At 42.8% G+C, this 18507-nt stretch overlaps 1 protein-coding gene across 1 annotated transcript in view; it reads right to left on the bottom strand.

The window, feature by feature from the left end:
* Window positions 1–5437: 5437 nt before the first annotated feature.
* EIF3E (eukaryotic translation initiation factor 3 subunit E) overlaps window positions 5438–18507 on the bottom strand; it is a 31917-nt gene continuing 18847 nt past the window's right edge. Inside the window, exons 8-13 of the mRNA XM_035125417.2 lie at window positions 17585–17711; window positions 16960–17061; window positions 16320–16429; window positions 8193–8295; window positions 6621–6755; window positions 5438–5598 (exon numbers count right to left, since the gene is read on the bottom strand). Coding sequence (XP_034981308.1) covers window positions 5560–5598; window positions 6621–6755; window positions 8193–8295; window positions 16320–16429; window positions 16960–17061; window positions 17585–17711 — 616 coding nt within the window. The 3' untranslated portion in view covers window positions 5438–5559. The remainder of the gene's footprint in view (window positions 5599–6620; window positions 6756–8192; window positions 8296–16319; window positions 16430–16959; window positions 17062–17584; window positions 17712–18507) is intronic.

Below are 18507 nucleotides of genomic sequence, written 5' to 3'. Positions count from 1 at the left end.
CCGTGATTCTAATGGCTATATCTGGTTTTGTAGAACGAATTTCTGTTCTTGAGATCTGAAGGCATGGACAAGGCACTTGGAGGAGTATGGTCTATCTCCACCAACTGCTAACTTGATTTCCCTGACTTCTATAACCTGCAGTGGAAGGGAGGTGATCAAGTGGGTTCAGGATGCTATAAATGCCTCTTTGTGAGATGTAGGGTTGCCAGACTCAATAGAGGACAGGACTTCTGTGCCTTTAATTGCCCTGCTCTCTTTTGAGTCTGGAAACCTTAAAGAGAAACCAGCTGGTTTCTCTTTAAGGTTTCCAGACTCAAAAGAGAGCAGGGCTAATTAAAGGCACAGAAGTCCTGTCCTCTATTGAGTCTGGCAACCCTAGTGAGATGGGATAGCCCCAACCCTCTAAAAATAGGCAATAGTGAGACAGCTGCTGAAGAAGCTGTTTTGGAGTTCAAATCGCGATAATCAATAGGCCACACATATCCCCTTCTTAGTTAAGGCACTTAGTAGTTGGTTGCTGTGCAACTCCAACCACTCTTGGATGAGACTTGAGCACCTGAAGCCATTTCAATCAAAGGAAAACAACACATTGTGATGAGTCCTGAGACACTATACCCTTAATTTCATTTGTAAAACTGGTACCTAAGGGTAGCTCCATGTATTTTTGTTGCAGAATGGAGGACTGTAGAAGAACCTTTTGATACTTCGATGCATTAAACATGATCACAGTTGAATTCATGTATTGATTCAAATTAGCTCTGAGTGCTCACTGGAAGGACAGATCCTGAAGCAGAGGCTCCAATACTTTGGCCACCTCATGAGAAGAGAAGAATCCTTGGAAAAGACCCTGATGTTGGGAAAGATGGAGGGCACTAGGAGAAGGGGACGGCAGAGGATGAGATGGTTGGACAGTGTTCTCGAAGCTACCAACATGAGTCTGACCAAACTGCGGGAGGCAGTGGAAGACAGGAGTGCCTGGCGTGCTCTGGTCCATGGGGTCACGAAGAGTCGGACACGACTAAACAACAACAACAAATTGATTCACAACCTGATGTTTGTACTGAAAGGTGTGGGTGTGTTAAATAGTGGGGGTCAAGGAGCATAAGAGATAGCCTTTGCTAATGAAATTAGGAAGACGTCTGTCTATACAGAATCGACACATGTAGAAGAATGTGTGTATTAGATTTTAAAAAAACCAAGACAGCAGTGCATCCAAGATTATATCTGTTGAAAGCAACTGGGCCCAAAAAATTTCTCGACCACTACTATATGCAGAACTTGCATGTAGGAAGTCGAACCATAAATACTACAATCCCATGCACACTTAGTAAAGGGTTATGTTGCTGTTGCTATTGTTGATTTCATTTACGAATCACTTCCTATGAAACATCTCAAAGTGATTTCACAATACACTATATCACAATTGCAGATATAAAAACAATTTCAAATCCAATACAGATGCTGAGCGGGATAAAAACATCCACTTAGCTTGTTGAAAAAGGATTGTCTTCAACAGACGTCCAAATGACCAGAGAGAAGGCAACTGTCTGGTATGTAACAGGAGGGAGTTCCAGTGGGTCAGTGCTGCCACACTAAAGGCCTGATTCTGGCATTTCAGGACCTCCTGAAAAGATGCTATCTGCAGAGTACAAGTTGGAACAAAGAGGAAGCATAATCTTTCCCTACCAACTACTTATTCAAACCCCTAACACCCTTCCCTCAATGGGATTCTAGAAAGAGCAGGATGGCCCAAATAGCCATCAGTCAGAATATTCCGTCAATGCTATCTAGACCTTCATGTTCTGAATTCAAGAACATGTTCTGAGTTCAGCTCTGTATAATTAATTACAATTGGTTTTTATCCCACTGAAGAGATCCGTTTCTGGCCTCTTGGGAAAGGGGCAAACTATTGGGGTGATGTAGGATAGTAGATCTCACACAAGACTGCATCAGGCTAAGCTAATAAACCTCTCCAGTCAAGCATCTCTCTTGAAAAGCATGACAAACTCCAGAAGTTTAAAGCTGATTCCATACCCTTGTTTGAGTTCTGACTTTTACAATCTGTTTTCCTTGCTTATCTTTTCTCGTAATAAAACCCATCTCTCAACACACTCATGAATCTATTCGTAGTGAGATCATGCATTTCTAACAAAAGATTACAAGCAGGCTTTTTTCTGCACCAGACATTTTACTGTGCTGAACACTGACTAAGATGTTAATCACTGCTCTGAAGACCTTTTTTTTGACATTGTTGTGGATATCCTCATCAGCTGTTTTGACTTCCCTCCCCCATGGAAAATGGCACACTTCTTAGACATTAGTATCCTTTTCTTCCTTAAATAGACAAAAGGAGTTGGAAGCACCTGTTAACTAAAACACAAACTTCCATCTCATTTTTTAAAGATTGGCTATTAGTCTAGACATAAAAGAAATATATCAGGGCCTGCAAGTTCTTCCATACCCTTAGTTTTGTAGACAATCACATTACCACACTATTGCATTTATATTCCACATTTCTACTCTCAACACAGCCCTGTAAAGTAGGCTAAGAGTCAGTGGCTGTCTCAAGGTCACCCAGTGAGCTTTATGGCTGAATGAGAATTTGAATACTGGTCTACTCCACTGGCAGACCAACTCTGTGTTACTAAGATGTCTGCAAACGTGACATGGAGGTTGGGAACATCAACCCTGCCATGTGGGAATCCCTTGCAGACGACCGCAGTGCCTGGAGACAGACAGACCGTGTATCCACAGCAGCGACCAGAGAATTGACTGCCGGGAGGAGCGCAGAGAGGCCACGGTGCATCTGCAGCAGCACAACCAGACACCTTCATCTGCCCCAGCTGCAACAAAACACGTCTCTCTCATATCAGTCTCTATAGCGAAGTACAGCGGTACTTGGTTCTCAAACACCTTGGTACTCAAACACCTTGGAACCTAAACACTGCAAACCCGGAAGTGTTCCGGTTTGCGAACTTTTTTTGGCAGCCGAACACGCTCCATTTTGAGTGTTACGCTTCCAATTTTGAGTGCTACACTTCCAGTTTGAGTGTTAGGCTAAGGTCTGTCTGTTTTGGCTATTTTTTGTTTTGTTTTTGTTTTGCGGCTTTTTTGTGACTGTGTGAAACCCAGTTCAGCTACTGATTGTGTGGCTGCAGTACATTGTTTATTGCTTTTATTTTATGGATCAATGGTCTTGTTAGATAGTAAAATTCATGTTTTGATTCCATTTCAGTTTAGAACGCTGTACTTCTACATTAACAATTTTGGTTTTCTGTCTTGTGCTTTTGGTAGTGGCTCTCTTCTGCTGTTAGCATAGTAATAAATTCCACCTTTTAATAAAGGCAAGGGTAACACCTAAAGACTCATTCAAATTCATCATTATACGTTGTATTCATTTCGTCTCATGTAAATAACCCATGAACAGGTGGGTTTTGCATAGACAGTTTCTCTTAGGCAGCATACAAAATAAAGCCTCTGAGGGCCCTGAGCCATTCAGAGCCTAGCACTCCACTCGCCAATGAAGATGAGTCAATTAAAAATTAGAGGAAGTGGTGCAGGCTTCAGAGTCTCGTTAAGTGTTGATTTACACCTGATAGAAGATCAAAACAAACGGGAGTCTTTCTAGAAATGTTCTACATCCTTTATTAAAATGGAATAACTCAAACCTGTTTCCTTAAATAAAAAAAAGGTCAGCATTATTACAGAGTGGTATTTTTTAGAAATGAGCCGCTTTTTGATAGGGAAAGTATGTTGGCAGCTTCTCGCAGTGTTTACAACAGCATTCCACTTTAATCTCATTTTTAAAGGGGGGGGGAAGAACCTTTAAATTATTACACAAGAGCGCTTTTGTTGACTACAATCAAGCAGTGATGTGAAAATTACGCAATCCAAGTTGCTTTAATGCTTATTTGGCAGTTATATAATAGGCCTGGATCCAAAGAATGGACATCTGTGTGGACGGAGAGAAGCCACAGACATGGCTAGCGCTTGTTTAGCGGCAGCAGATCACAGCCCCAAAGAAACAAGCTGCTTTTTAAGAAGTGAGAGTAACTGATCCACAAAGGAATTCTCACTCAGGTATGCATACCTTCCTTCTCTAGAAGGTATAACCTGGAACATGGCTCACCCTTCCATCTTACCATGAATAAGTGTGTCACCTTTTATTTTCTCTGACCTTTTAAAGAACTTTCAACTCCAAGTGGATATTATTATTATTATTATTATTATTATTATTATTATTATTATTATTATTAAAAATCAGCTACGTTGTTCCTACAGTGTGCTTTCAGTGCATGTTGAGTTTCATTTGAAGGGCAAGAGGAAGTGTGCATCTGAAGAAGTGTGCATGCACACGAAAGCTTATACCCAGAACAAACTTAGTTGGTCTCTAAGGTGCCACTAGACGGTTTATTGTTTATTTTTATTTCGACTGCATCAGACCAACACTGTTACCTATCTGAATTTGAAGGGCAAGATTAACTTTATAAGTTATTTGATATGATATAGTGAATAATATCATTGACCCAGGTGGCGCTGTGGTTAAACCACTGAGCCTAGGGCTTGCTGATCAGAAGGTAGGCGGTTCGAATCCCTGTGACGGGGTGAACTCCCGTTGCTTGGTCCCAGCTCCTGCCAACCTAGCAGTTCGAAAGCACCTCAAAATGCAAGTAGATAAATAGGAACCGCTACAGCGGGAAGGTAAACAGCGTTTCCATGTGCTGCTCTGGTTCACCAGAAGCGGCTTTGTCATGCTGGCCACATGACCTGGAAGCTATACGCCGGCTCCCTCGGCCAATAATGCGAGATGAGCGCGCAACCCCAGAGTCGCTCACGACTGGACCTAATGGTCAGGGGCCCCTTTACCTTTACCTTTAGTGAATAATATATTTTATTTCTGTAAGAGCACAGCCGGTTACGTCTTGTGTGTTTGTTGAGTGTATTTTACGTAACCACAGGTTTGATGTTTTACCACACAGTAATCTACATGTAGATTCACCTCTAATGGCAACAAATGTTTCATGATAATACATTTTCTACTTGTTGCTGTGAAACTCTTGTGACAACTGCAACACATTAGATGTTGGCCACTGGTTTCTATAAGACAGGCTACAAGGGAACAGCAGACATCTCTGTTGAAGGGATGTCTTAAATCAAGGGTACCATTTCTATTTATTCTTGGAAAGAATAAGACCCAGACCCACTATCAAGTATATATAAATCTAGTGCTTGTACACAGCAAATTTGATTCATTGTTAAAATAATATCGAATGGGAGCTTAGATCGTAGGTGTTTTTTTTAGCAATTGTACTTGGAAGTTTAAGCGATTCCTTTAAACTTTAAATTAGATTTCTACAGCTTCTCATGAATGGCTAGCTTTGCTGCCTTGAACAAAAACCTTTTACAAATCCAATTATAAAGATAGACGACCAGTCAATTAAAATTAGCCAATTTTATTCAAATCAACATGTGTGCTGCAAAGTCCACATAATTACCACCTCTTCAAAACAGTACATAATTAAAGTTCTTATCAAGTTGTCTTTCTTCCCGAGAAGTGTTTCAGTAGAAGCCAGTTTCTTGAGTAGCCCAATTAGGTGCCTTTAAAAAGAAGAAGCAAATTTGAAAGTCAGGACACAAAGTATTTGGCATTCAAAACCAATAAAAACTAATTATTTGGAAAATATTTCTAAATCTGCTTTAGTCAGAGTAACACACGTTGCTGTGGATAACTTTGGCAGTGTATATTCTCCTTTGTTGTGGTGTCCACCATGTGGAATGCTCTCCCAGAGACCAAGGGAGCAACGGCTGCATTGTTGCCAATTGAAGACACCCCTCTTCATGCAGGCTTTCCATGACCCTTAATATTATTAATGCTGCTTTCTGTGATTTGTACTGATTATTGCTTCTACTATATTTGTTACATTTTTATTTTTTTTACTCTGAATCATTTTGGGTATTTCTTTCCATAAATGAAAAGTGGTAATCTTTTAATAAATAAATAAAATAAACCTATTTCATATTCCAACCCTAGAGACAAGCAAGGCTGTAAAGTTATACTTAACCATCTCTGTCAGGGAGTTGTTGCAGCTACTCCCAAGTAAAGACGCTACAGTCCGTTGTGTCTTTAAAGGTTTTATTGTGCATACTATTTACAGTGCAGATAGCAGAAAACATGACCTCCTAGTCACTCTCAGAACCCGGCAATGGCGCCCGTCTGCTTTGGGGCCAGCATAATAACCTGGGCACCCCGAAACGCCGCCCCCTAGCCCTGCGTTTGGGCGCGCGCCTCAATTCAGGCGCCAGAAGGAATGGTGCCCCTTCTTCCCCTTGCTGGCTGGGGCAGTGCCTGGGCTCCGATGCCTCGCTGAGCCCTTCCTCCACCGTCTGTTTCCCCAGAGCGTTGCCAGGGCTCTGAAGCCTCGCTGAGCCTTCTCTCCTCCATTCCACTCCCCCTTGACCCACTGCTATCGCTGTCGCTAGGGGAAGTGCTGGTCAGGATGATGGAGGGAGGCTCCCTGTAGAGAGTCCCCCTGACAATCTCACTGTAATCCTTTATGAATTTCCATTTTGTAGATTTCTACTTAAATTAATAATATACTGGCAGGACAACATGGACTTACCTCAGCCCTACCGCCTATGTTCAGCTTTTTCTCAATGTTCATAGCTAACATCTGACTCCGGAAAGACAAGCTTTTGGTCTTTTCAATCACTTGCTGATAGGGTGATACTGCATTGTTCCCCATAACAACATGACCCTACAAAAAATATATATACAAATATTGCCTCAAATACTGAAAACAGGTTTTGTACGGGATACAAAATTTACAGGATATTATTTGTCTTCCTTATGGAAGGAAACTTATGGGCATACACATTGATGGAGATTTTATTCCCTTCATATTTACGTCATTGATGAACAGGGTTGCCGTTAACTTTCTAATACTCTGATATTTAACGAATGTTACAAAATCCATCTGACCCCATTCTATACTTGGTAAGTGTGCGCAGGGCATATGTAAGTTTTCTAGTACTGTATTTATCCTTCAACAAATTTCTGATCTGCATCTCAACCCATCCCTAAACGTACCAATTAATTTGGGACAAGAGCTGAAAACTGGTGAACACGGGGGGGGGGGGGGGACACACTAATACCAGAACTTTCTCCTGGAGAGAGGTCTAGCACCAAATCTCTGCTTACATGCAGGGAGTACTAATATATGAGAGTTTGGGGGGGGGGTTGGGGGGGGGAGGAGACAGACTAGGAACATGCTGAAAGTCATTATAAAGTACTTATCATATCCTTGATCTTCTATGCCCTCCCCCAGCTTCAAAACCTTGCCCCACTACATTATAAGCAAATTCAGAGCAGGTTAATAAGCTGGAACATAATGCATCTACACAAAACAAAATAATAATAGAGGCAAATCAAATATGGCCAAAATAATCAAATCCATCAATCTGAGATTGTATCTAAAATGGCAACATCCATGCATAAGGCAGAAGTAGCAGCAGGCTTGGGTGAACTTATAGTTTGGCAGAAGTCCAAAAAACTCAGGAAAAGCCCTGCAAAGGTGGTGGGGCAGGGCGGGAGAGAACACAAAGCAGCCCATTAAGAACTGAGCATGGTCAGAGTTCATGAAATGCAGAGTCTGGCACCCTGAGCAGCATTTTGTTGCATGCCCCAGGTATACATCTAAAATATTCATCTAAAGCCATCCACTCAATGCATCTTGGAGTGGTGTACTCTTGTTCCTCATTTAAAAAGTGCTAAAGGCCATTTTTGTATGGGCCGCAGGGCCATGGGGGAGGGGAGAAGAAAGCAGGAGTCGGCAAGAAGCCCTTCAGTAAAATCCAGTTGGGCAACAACTGCATTAGGACCAACCAAAATGTCACAAATTAGTGACCAAATTTTCAAAAATATGAAACCCATGGCTTTCCAAATAATGGGACTACCACTGTCATCAACCTTGACCATTTGCCATGCTGGCAAGTACTGAAGGGAGTTGCAACAGGTTCCCCATCCCTGGGCTAAATGTTACTCAATGCAGCAGCAGCAGCAGAGGAGGGGAAAGCCAACAAAAATACAGAATTAGGCAGGATATTGAAGCCATGAGATCTTGCAGCTAGTAATGAGTTTTAAGAGTTCCCCTTAATAAATCAGATTATGCCGTGCAATGCAATGGGAAACCTACCAATTTTGAATCTATCTTGGCATCAAGCCTTGCATTCCGAATTAAATTCACAATCCATCGCTCAGCTTCTTCAGGGGTCATATTTAACTTATCTGCCAACATACTGAAGAAGAAGAAAAAACACACTTAATAAAGTTTGAAATATTAGAGAACATGTTAAATAACTGTAAACAATATGCCTGATGATTCCAGCATCTTTGAAATTTTGCAGTGTTTTTAGACTGTTTTAAACACTGGTATTCTAACAGCTAACAGCAACAAGAGAGGGATAAATAGAAGAGCAAAAACACCTTTTTGCACGACAGAATATTCTTGGTTATAATTCATTTTAACACATATAAAGACCCTTTAAATTTAGCATCAGGGAGAGAACTGGCCGACTGTTTACAATTCATAAAGTTTGATCCACTGTGGACTCATCTGCCCATTTACACTACAAAAGAAAAACAAAACAACAGAGAGGTATTCATAGAAATAAGCTGATGTTATTGTGTGAAACACTTCACTGTCCATCTGATTCATGTTGAGAGCAGCTAATAACACAACCCTTTAGAAATGAGTGAGATTCATAGATCATTTCATGTATACTATTTAAAAACCAACGTTACACTAGTCACAATAGTTTAAATTTATGAAGGAGAAGGCCAATTATAATGGGCCAGAAATTAGAATGAATTAGATTTGGTTAGGTAAGTAGCTAATCATTAGGACAGCAACACACACTATAAAAGGACTCTACACTACTTTTCATTTGCTAAATGTCTGCCTGCTTTTTGACAAAATAAACCGTTGCAGGGATGGGTTTTATTTTTATTCAATTAGTAATAAAGCACTGGGCAGATGGCATTTCTATGTGCCGCATGAGAACACTTGTTCCCAATATCTGAGAATCAGACATAGGTTTGTAACAATATGAACGCTCTATCAAGGAGGTCACTTTATGTCCAATGTTTTCTCAGTTTCTTATTCTTTACAAGAGCCAGCCCAGATCTGCCGCTTTGTCAACAGACACTCTGCAGATGGCATTTCCTGTGGCTTTCTAGTAAGTTTTGGGCTCTCTCCTTTTTGGTGCTTCATTTCCTTGAGAATTATAAACTTGAAAATTCCCCCAGCTGCTGGACTTCAGAAATGCTCACTGTTTTTAACCTGAAACCTGGCCAACATGCTACACTGGAACCTCTGTTTTAATCATTCCCTAATGCAATCTCTGTCTACATTCTACTGAAGTTTAGTTACTTTGCCTTCTGGCTGCCTGTGTTAAGACAACATACTTTTAAGTTATTAAATTTGCAGGATTATTCTCTCAGCTGTGGAGCTTCAACTACCCAGTAATTTGTTTAAAGTGTTAAAATCCGACACGAGACATCTTGCTTCAAACTAATGGTGGTTGTGTATTGGCCAGTGAGCTCACACAGCATCCCTCAAAGGGCAGGGCTGCCCTCACATCTTTCTACTTGACCCTTCAGGTGTTCAAATTTGTTGTCTGAAGAATAATATGAAAGACCATATGGAAACAGTAACTCTGAAACCAGATTAGGCATATTTATTTGCGAAATTTTATCCTGGTCTCTAATATTGAGGTTCCAAACTGAGCTGCTAATCAGGTCTAATTATTTTATCTCATTTTAGAAAAGTATCTCACACTCCCTCAATAGTTATTCAGAAAAGTTTTAAAATATTGAATAAACTATTTTTAGGTGTGGGGTTGCATGAAAGGGTTTGATCTGTGTCCCTTTGGTTTGAGGTGCTGTGCTGTTGTTGAAAACAAATTGTGCCATCCATTGGGTTACAACAGGGGTCCCCAGACTACGGCCCGCGGGCCGGATGCGGCCCAATTGGCCTTCCAATCCGGCCCGCGAAAGGTCTGGGGATCAGCATGGCCATCCCGCACTTAAAAAATTTTTTTTCAAGCCGAGAGCCAAGCCGAGAGCAATTTTCCTCCTTCGTCGCCATTTCCCCCCTCTCCTTCATCGTGGTTGGCCAGCAGCAGCCAATCAAAAAGTCGGAGTGCTTCAGCCAATGGGTGGGCAGCAGCTGCACGTGCACAGGAGGAAAGGGGCTGTGCAAAGCTGGCCGATCGCCATTTTCAGCAGCCGCTTCTTGCCAGAGCAGAGCCAGCCGGAGAAACCCCTTTCTTTGCTGCCGTTCCACCCTCCGCCGCAAGCAGCCCCTGCTGAAAGGTACGTGGTTTGTGTGTGTGTGTGTGTGTGTGTGTGTATGTTTCTGTGTTTCTGCTTAGCCGCGCTGCCGCTCCCGCCGCCGGAGCTGGGCTGGCCCGACCTGCCGCTTGAAGAGGAGTTGGCCTGGGCCGCCTGGCCACCGCCCTAATGGCCCCCTCCGCAGCCGCCCTGGTGGCTCCCTCCTCCGCCGCCATTGCCGCGGCCACCTTAATGGCCCCCTCCGCAGCCGCCCTGGTGGCTCCCTCCTCCGCCGCCATTGCCGCGGCTCCCTTAATGGCCCCCTCCGCCGCCTGGCCGCCGTCGCCATTGCCGCCGCCGCCCTGGTGGCCCCCTCCGCCGCCGCCATTGCCGCGGCCACCTTAATGGCCCCCTCCGCAGCCGCCCTGGTGGCTCCCTCCTCCGCCGCCATTGCCGTGGCTCCCTTAATGGCCCCCTCCGCCGCCTGGCCGCCGTCGCCATTGCCGCCGCCGCCCTGGTGGCCCCCTCCGCCGCCGCCATTGCCGCGGCCACCTTAATGGCCCCCTCCGCAGCCGCCCTGGTGGCTCCCTCCTCCGCCGCCATTGCCGCGGCTCCCTTAATGGCCCCCTCCGCCGCCTGGCCGCCGTCGCCATTGCCGCCGCCGCCCTGGTGGCCCCCTCCGCCGCCGCCATTGCCGCGGCCACCTTAATGGCCCCCTCCGCAGCCGCCCTGGTGGCTCCCTCCTCCGCCGCCATTGCCGCGGTCCCCTTAATGGCCCCCTCCGTCGCCACCTGGCCAAATTCTACAATTAAAGGCGCTGGGTGAGTCTCAAGCTCGCCGGCAAGCAAAGCCTCGCTGGCTTGCCCACCTGGCTGTCCCAAACTGAGCGCAAGCTCTCCAGAGCCAAACCGAACCAGAGGGGCGAGTGATCTTTTCGAGGGTTCATCTCATTGGCGAGGAAAAGGCACTTTGCACATGCCTCGCTCAGAGCCGGTACCACGTTACTTAAGTTTGTTAGAGCTTTGTTGCTTTGCCACATATATACCCTCAAAGGGAGTTAGTGAAAAGATGCTTCTTTGCAACTCTTGACTTGCCACTTTATGAACAAGGTTCTCAATTTCCTGCAAGTTGCACAGAAGCTTCTTTATGCTGAATCAGACTATTTATCTAGCCCAGTTTTGTCAGCCCAGCTCTTCAGGGTTTCAGGGGGAGGCCTCTCCCAGTTCTGCATGGAAATGCAATGTATGTTCTCTAACCACCACCGACCCACGACCCTTCCCCTGATGTCCTCCTCACCAGCCCTCTTTGAGCACACCATTTCCCTTTCCTTTCAAGTGTGGCAGGGGGAGGGTGTTGCATTAGACTTGGCTTACATATACTCAAGCCACATCTGTGGTTTTTCCGTGGGGAGCTCCTCCACATGCCTGAGTTGTGGCCAGCACCAACATGAATGGATACATGCATGAAGCAAGCCTTAGCATTGTTAACACCCATCAAGCACAGACACAGCAGACAACTGTTATTAATTACCCCATGCCACCTCATCTCTAACCAGTTTTCTCCCATTGCTTGTTTCCAGGCTTCCTTTGGGAGTTCCAGCCCAGGTTTGGAACAGGAGTTCCTTCTTCTGAGATTCCGGCAGTGCGAAGCTTTTGGGTACGGGTAGGCGCATCTGCCAAAAGATGCTTTGTGTATTTTCTCGCTTTCTTCATGTTAAAAGTCACTTGTTTGGTTCTAGAAGGGCCAAGCCCTGTAGAGCTGTTCTCTCTTGTACAAACCACTTTCTGCTTTGCCAAATGTATATTTTTTCATAAGTATGTCCCCCTGAATTGAGAAGAAATTTCTTATTGAGAAATGAACTTAAAGTTGCAGCCTTGAAATCTGAGATCTTCAGAATTGACTAATGTTCCCCTTTCTTTCCTGCTTAGCTGTTTTCTCTCTTTCCCACAGGCCTCACCCCCAGCTTCTTCGTCCCATCAGTCCTTCCACCTTTTAAAAAGAGGAGACTCTCTCTCTCTCTGCTGCCCACCCAGAGAGAAACGCCAAGGCACCAGGTAAGCAAGCACAGTGGAATGGCCCTTGGCCATATCCAGTGCACATTTTTATGCACATTTTCATGCACAGGGATTAACTCAGTACAGAGTGGAAATAATGTGTTAGTTTAGCAATGCATAGTTAGTTTTCAGAGACGGGCCTAGAATACACATATATTTTATTTTATTCGCTGCTTTGCTTTCTCTTAAGACAGCCCTGAATGGTTATAAAATAGTTAGGGCGATGGCAAATAATCAGTTGTTGCCATTATCATTTTTCTTGCTCTTCTAAGTTTATTGGTATTTTACTGACACCAATTTTCCATCCATAGGAAATCATGTCACGTAAAAGAAAAGTGGACTCCGAGTGCAGAGTTTTCAACGAACAGTGGACATACGACTACTTTTTCACCCAATACAAAGAAAGAGGCGTTTGTCTTATTTGCCACGACACAGTGTCTGTCTTCAAGCAATTCAATATCCAACGACACTACAATACTCACCACAAGGATAGATATTCTTCTTTGACAGGACAATTAAGAAAAGATGAAATAGCGAGACTGAAAACTGCCTTGACAGCTCAACAAAATGTGTTTGTGAAGCGGAAGCAGGAGAACATTTCGTCTTTGCGAGCAAGTTTTCAGATTTCCAGGCTTATAGCCCGCAATGGAAAACCCTTTGTAGAGGGAGAATTTGTTAAAGAATGTATTCTTACAGCCTCCAAAGAGATGTGTCCGGAGAAGACTGAATTGTTTTCCACATTGAGTCTTTCTGGAAGCACAGTGACTCGTAGGATTGAAGAAATGGGGGGAAATTTGCATGAACTTTTGCAAAATTCCTCAGAAAAGCTTCGTTACTTCTCGCTGGCACTGGACGAAAGCACAGATATCCGTGATTCTGCGCAACTCCTAATTTTCATCCGTGGAACAAATGAAAAGTTTGAATTCACAGAAGAGCTTGCTGCACTGCAAAGCATCAAGGGAACAACGACTGGAGAGGATATCTTTGCAAAAGTTCAGCAAACTATCCATGATTTGAAGTTGGACTGGGCTAAACTTGCCAGTATCACAACAGATGGTGCTCCTAGCATGGTGGGGCGTACAAGAGGAGTGGTTGCACACATCAACCAAGAGATGGACAGACACAATCAGCCACATCCAATAGCAATACACTGCCTTATCCACCAACAAGTGCTGTGTTGCAAAAGATCGCTGAAGTTGGACGCAGTCATGAAAACTGTGGTGTCCTGTGTGAACTTCATTAGAGCTCATGCACTTAACCACAGGCAGTTTCAAGAATTTCTGTCAGAGTTAAATGTTGAGCATGAAGATCTACCATACCACACAGAGGTCCGTTGGCTGAGTCGAGGAAGAGTTTTAAAACGTTTCTACGAATTACTTCCTCAAGTTTATGATTTTATGCTGATGAAAGACAGAGAAGTGCCAGAGCTCCAAGATGACGAATGGAAATGGCTGCTTGCCTTTCTGACTGACATAACCGAGCTACTGAACAGTTTCAATATTCAATTGCAAGGAAAGGGGAAGCTCATTGGTGAAATGTTTGCACATGTGAAAGCGTTCCAAGGGAAATTAGACTTAATTGTTAGACATGTGAAGGAGAAAAACTTTTTTCATCTCCCCACAACTCAAAACCGGTCATTGGGAAATCCAACAGTTCCATTCCCAAAAGAAGCATGTGTGGATTTAGTGGAGAGTCTGCAAAAGGAGTTCCAAACAAGATTTAAGGAGCTTCACATCCATGAAAAGGACATACATCTTTTCCGAAACCCTTTTTGTGTGGACATTGACACTGCAGATCCCATTCACCAAATGGAATTGATTGAACTGCAAACTTGTGATGCTTTGAAAGACGCATTCAAGACAAGCAGCCTTGCAGATTTCTACGCATCTCTCCCCTCAGAGACATATCCAAACATCAGAAACCATGCACTCAGATTTGCAACGGTCTTTGGCAGCACATATGTCTGCGAGCAAACTTTCTCTAGGATGAAACATCTGAAATCTCCCACGAGATCAAGACTGACAGATGAACACTTACATCACTTGCTAAGACTAGCAGTGACCAATATGGAACCAGATATAGACCATCTCATCAGCCAAAAGCAGGCCCATTCTTCCCATTCTTCCCATTGAAGTTTTTGTTGATTACAATCATTCTTTAATTTAAATATTGTATGGTGTTGTTTTATTTAAAATATTATTTTGTGTTGATTAAAATCATTATTTTAAATTTAAATATTGTATTGTTTTCCTGTTTTTTGTGCACCAAATGCAATATGTTCAATGTGCATAGGATTTCGGCTCCCCCCCACCCCCAAAAAATATAGTCCGGCCCAGCGAAGGGTCTGAGGGCGGTGGACCGGCCCCCGGCTGAAAAAGTTTGGGGACCCCTGGGTTACAATGACTAATCAAGCAAGAAGACTCAGTCAAAGGCACTTCCTCCCTGAACTGCATTGATTCATTCATATTTCTTCCCCTAACAGTCATGACTATATACACTTAATAGCTTCAATCACTGCTCTTGTCTGAAGCCAGGGACTTAGTGCAGAGGAACTGCACTTTTAAGTTTGATCCTAACAGGTCAGCATGATGTGGCAATCTTGAGAGAAGATCTGAAATTCACATGCTCAGCCTCTCACACACTGGCTGACTATAAGGGTGAAGATGAAAGAGAAAACTTTCAGGATGTGTGGTTTATGACATCTGCAATAAAGGTCTGAAATATTTAGAAGGCACCACACTTAACGAGACATGGGAATCTTTCCTTTCCCTTCCTGGTCAGGATCACTTATATGTGCCTATTGACATAAACAAGCACACACAAGCAAGTTAAGATGAGCAGATAGTACTTTCAAAAGTTTTGTCAGAATGATACCCCCTTTGGGATCATAACGGCACGGAACAAGATTTTCTTTCCATTAATTTTTCAGACTCAAAACATCTAAAATAATTTTAGCTCACTGCTCCTGTAGGTAGCCCATGGTGATGTCAAACTTTCTGTGTTATTTTTAAAGGTATAATCAGTTGTTTCTGAACTATTTTTACAATTATTTTAGCAGTCTGTAGATCTTGTCTCCAGATTGCCTTGGGATATATATGTAGATTCTCAAATAAATAGAAGACATCTGAAGGCAGCCCTGTTTAGGGAAGTTTTTAATGACTGGTGTTTTAATGTATTTTTAATCTTTGTTGGAAACCGCCCAGAGTGGCTGAGGAAACCCAGCCAGATGGGCAGGGTATTAACAACAACAACCTGTGCTGCTGCAGATCACTCTTTTGGGGTACACAGAGAAAGAGGACACCAGCTTCTCCCTTTGTTGATAAGGAAGAATGATTGCAGGTGCTCCCTGGTGAAAGCAATAATCTTTTGCAGTGGTGAGTGTGTAATTTTGCTCACCTTGAGCGGAGAACAGCAGCAGAAGTGAGAGTACTACTCCTGTTGCTACCTATAAATGCATGCTTGTAGATTTGATGGTTTCTTTGCTGAATTTTGGACCTGACAGTAGTTCTTATGGTCCCCATATGTTGCTTTAGATTACATCAATGTTTAAGGTGTTATGTAACTCTTCTTATCTAAAATGTTATTGTTGTATCTTAGTGGCATTTCTAGGATACAAACCGCTGAGATTTCTTTGAAATATGAATTAGTATACAAATTATTCAAATAAATCAAGGACCTGCAACTGCACAACTTCAAGGCCCTTTACCCCTTCAGCTGCTCCCTATGGGCTAGAGGGAAGAACCCAGACCCCTGGATGAAAGCTAGTTGCAGGGTACCATCACCCCTGGTTTAGTACGATGGCCGAATGTCGCCATAATGTTAGTTCTTTTTAGCTTATAATTCAACCACTATTGAAGCAACTCCACAACATTATCCTTTAAGTACAACTTGTTACCAAACTAAGAGTTTTCCTACTGAGCTTCTAGTTTTCTTACTTTATGCTGATGCACTGGTGGATGCGGCAGAAAGTCTCAAATATAAAGAGACGAGCATTCTCAATGAAGTCTTCCAGACATGCCACCAAGAAGAAATCATTCACAAGAACCTGCAAGAAGCCATACAGGAATTACAAGGGTGAGAAAAATCGCAAAGCTCTGACAATCCCTCAGTTACAAACACCAAGCCCTTAAAAATATCCTGAAAGGAAAGGTAAAATTAGGACTGGGGATTCACAGTATGAAACATACATACCCTTACCTCAATTAACCCCTTGAATTCTTGCACAGACCACTGGGAGAAAGAAGTAAAAATACCCTTCAAAACATTGTACTGATGAGACTGAGGAAGTTTTCAGCTCACCTAGCCCCAGACAATCTAGTGTTGGGATGCTGTGGTTGAAGATTAGATGAGCAGGATGCTAATCATGTAGCCCCAGATCTGAGCAATCTTAAACTACTGTGTTACTGGTAGGGGCACATTTCCCCAATATTCCCAGATCTCTCAAACATTAATTGATACTTTAAACAAGAGATTGTGAATACATGGAGGTTTTTGTTTTGGGGCAATATAATGAATCTGTGGCCAACATACAGGCTCTTTGTTGTTAACAAGAGTAATCTTTAACAAAACCCTTACCGATTCACATTCTCTCAGCTTTTTCTGAGCTCCATCAAAGTCGAAGTTCACATACAAGCACTCTACAAACTCTGTTATTGGGTCCTTATAGGTATAGGATTCCTGCATAGTGAAGAATAGTTGTGTGATTAACTCCAAATTCTACTCCCAAACATTTGTATCAAAAATCCCTCATTGCTGGAGTCCCCAACTTGGCACCAATGGGCACCACAGAACACATCCCAAATTATAATAATAAGCTCTTTACAAGCTTTTGATGTTGCTACTAAAAACAAAGTTTCAACTTGGTATCAGATACTTCCAGGTGGCTTGTTTATTGAGCATTCATCCTGATTTGTTTGCAGAGATTAGATCCTATTGCGTCAAATCAAGTGCTATCCCATACTTTCCAGTGGATTTTCCCATTACTTCTTGTATCATAAAAAGTCAGATCTTTTAAGGAAGCAGTTTTGTTGTGCCAGACCTCCTAATCAGTGATAATTGCACAACATGAATTTGTTGGCATGTGACTGATCCCATCCCATAATAGCAACAGTCGGGTAGGGCCCACAGCCTCTGTTCAAATACAGTCATACTTAGAAAGTAGGCTTTTTATAATTAGCAGTATGAACAAAGTATGCCTTACCTGCTGAATAACCTTGACTAAGTCTTTCAACACTTGCCTACGTTTCCGAACATCTTTGTTTGTTATTACTGCTGTAGTCAGATATCGAAGAATATGTGGGCACATCGTCTGAATTGCATTAAGATACCTGCACAAGCAGAATGTTTTGTAGAGTGAGAAGGAATTTTTTTGAAGGAAACGAGAATATAAGAAAACTCAAGTCAGAAGAGGAAAAAGCCTTGCCTACTGGAGCTCCAGCAACTTTTGTAGTAGTAGTAATTTACTACTTATACCCCGCCCACCTGACCGGGTCTCCCCAGCCACCCTGGGCAGCTTATGGGTCAACTCTGAGCCAACAGAATATTAAAAACACAATAAAACATCAAACATTAAAACTTCCCCAAACAGCTTTTGTTTTCTTCATCCCACAAAAAAAAGAGGAAAAATAAGTAGGAAGTTGCCAGTGTCTCTTACAAGCTCCTGTGCTCTGGCATTTGCCCATAAATGTGATCCTTTTGTTTATATTTTTATCCTCACCGAGAAAGGCCCATTTTTACATTAAGGGGTGGCATTCAATTACTCCCAGTAGACCCAGCCAAATTAATGGACCAACTTAGTAATGTTCATTAATTTCAATGTCCTGCCCTGAGTAAAACTAAGTTCAATATTGTCTCCCATCAGTTGGAATCAACTGATCACAGACCAAATCATTGTAACATTTGAACCCTGAGGCAAGTTTACCAATCTAACCATCAGAAAATAATGTCTTTGAACTCTCTACCAACAAATAAGACTATTGAGCAGGAATATACAATTTCAAGCACATATCATAAATATTTTAAGTTTAAGCTAGACAGCAGAGTTGGTGGTAATATTTGGCTGCTTTTCAGTTTGTTGCATTCAGGACATTTCCTTAACGGGAATATTATGTTATTATGTTACTT

This window comes from Zootoca vivipara, chromosome 8, assembly GCF_963506605.1.
Source record: "Zootoca vivipara chromosome 8, rZooViv1.1, whole genome shotgun sequence".
Taxonomy (NCBI): domain Eukaryota; kingdom Metazoa; phylum Chordata; class Lepidosauria; order Squamata; family Lacertidae; genus Zootoca; species Zootoca vivipara.
Note: the sequence above shows the minus strand (reverse complement) of the source record. Positions and strands in the feature narration are given on the sequence as shown.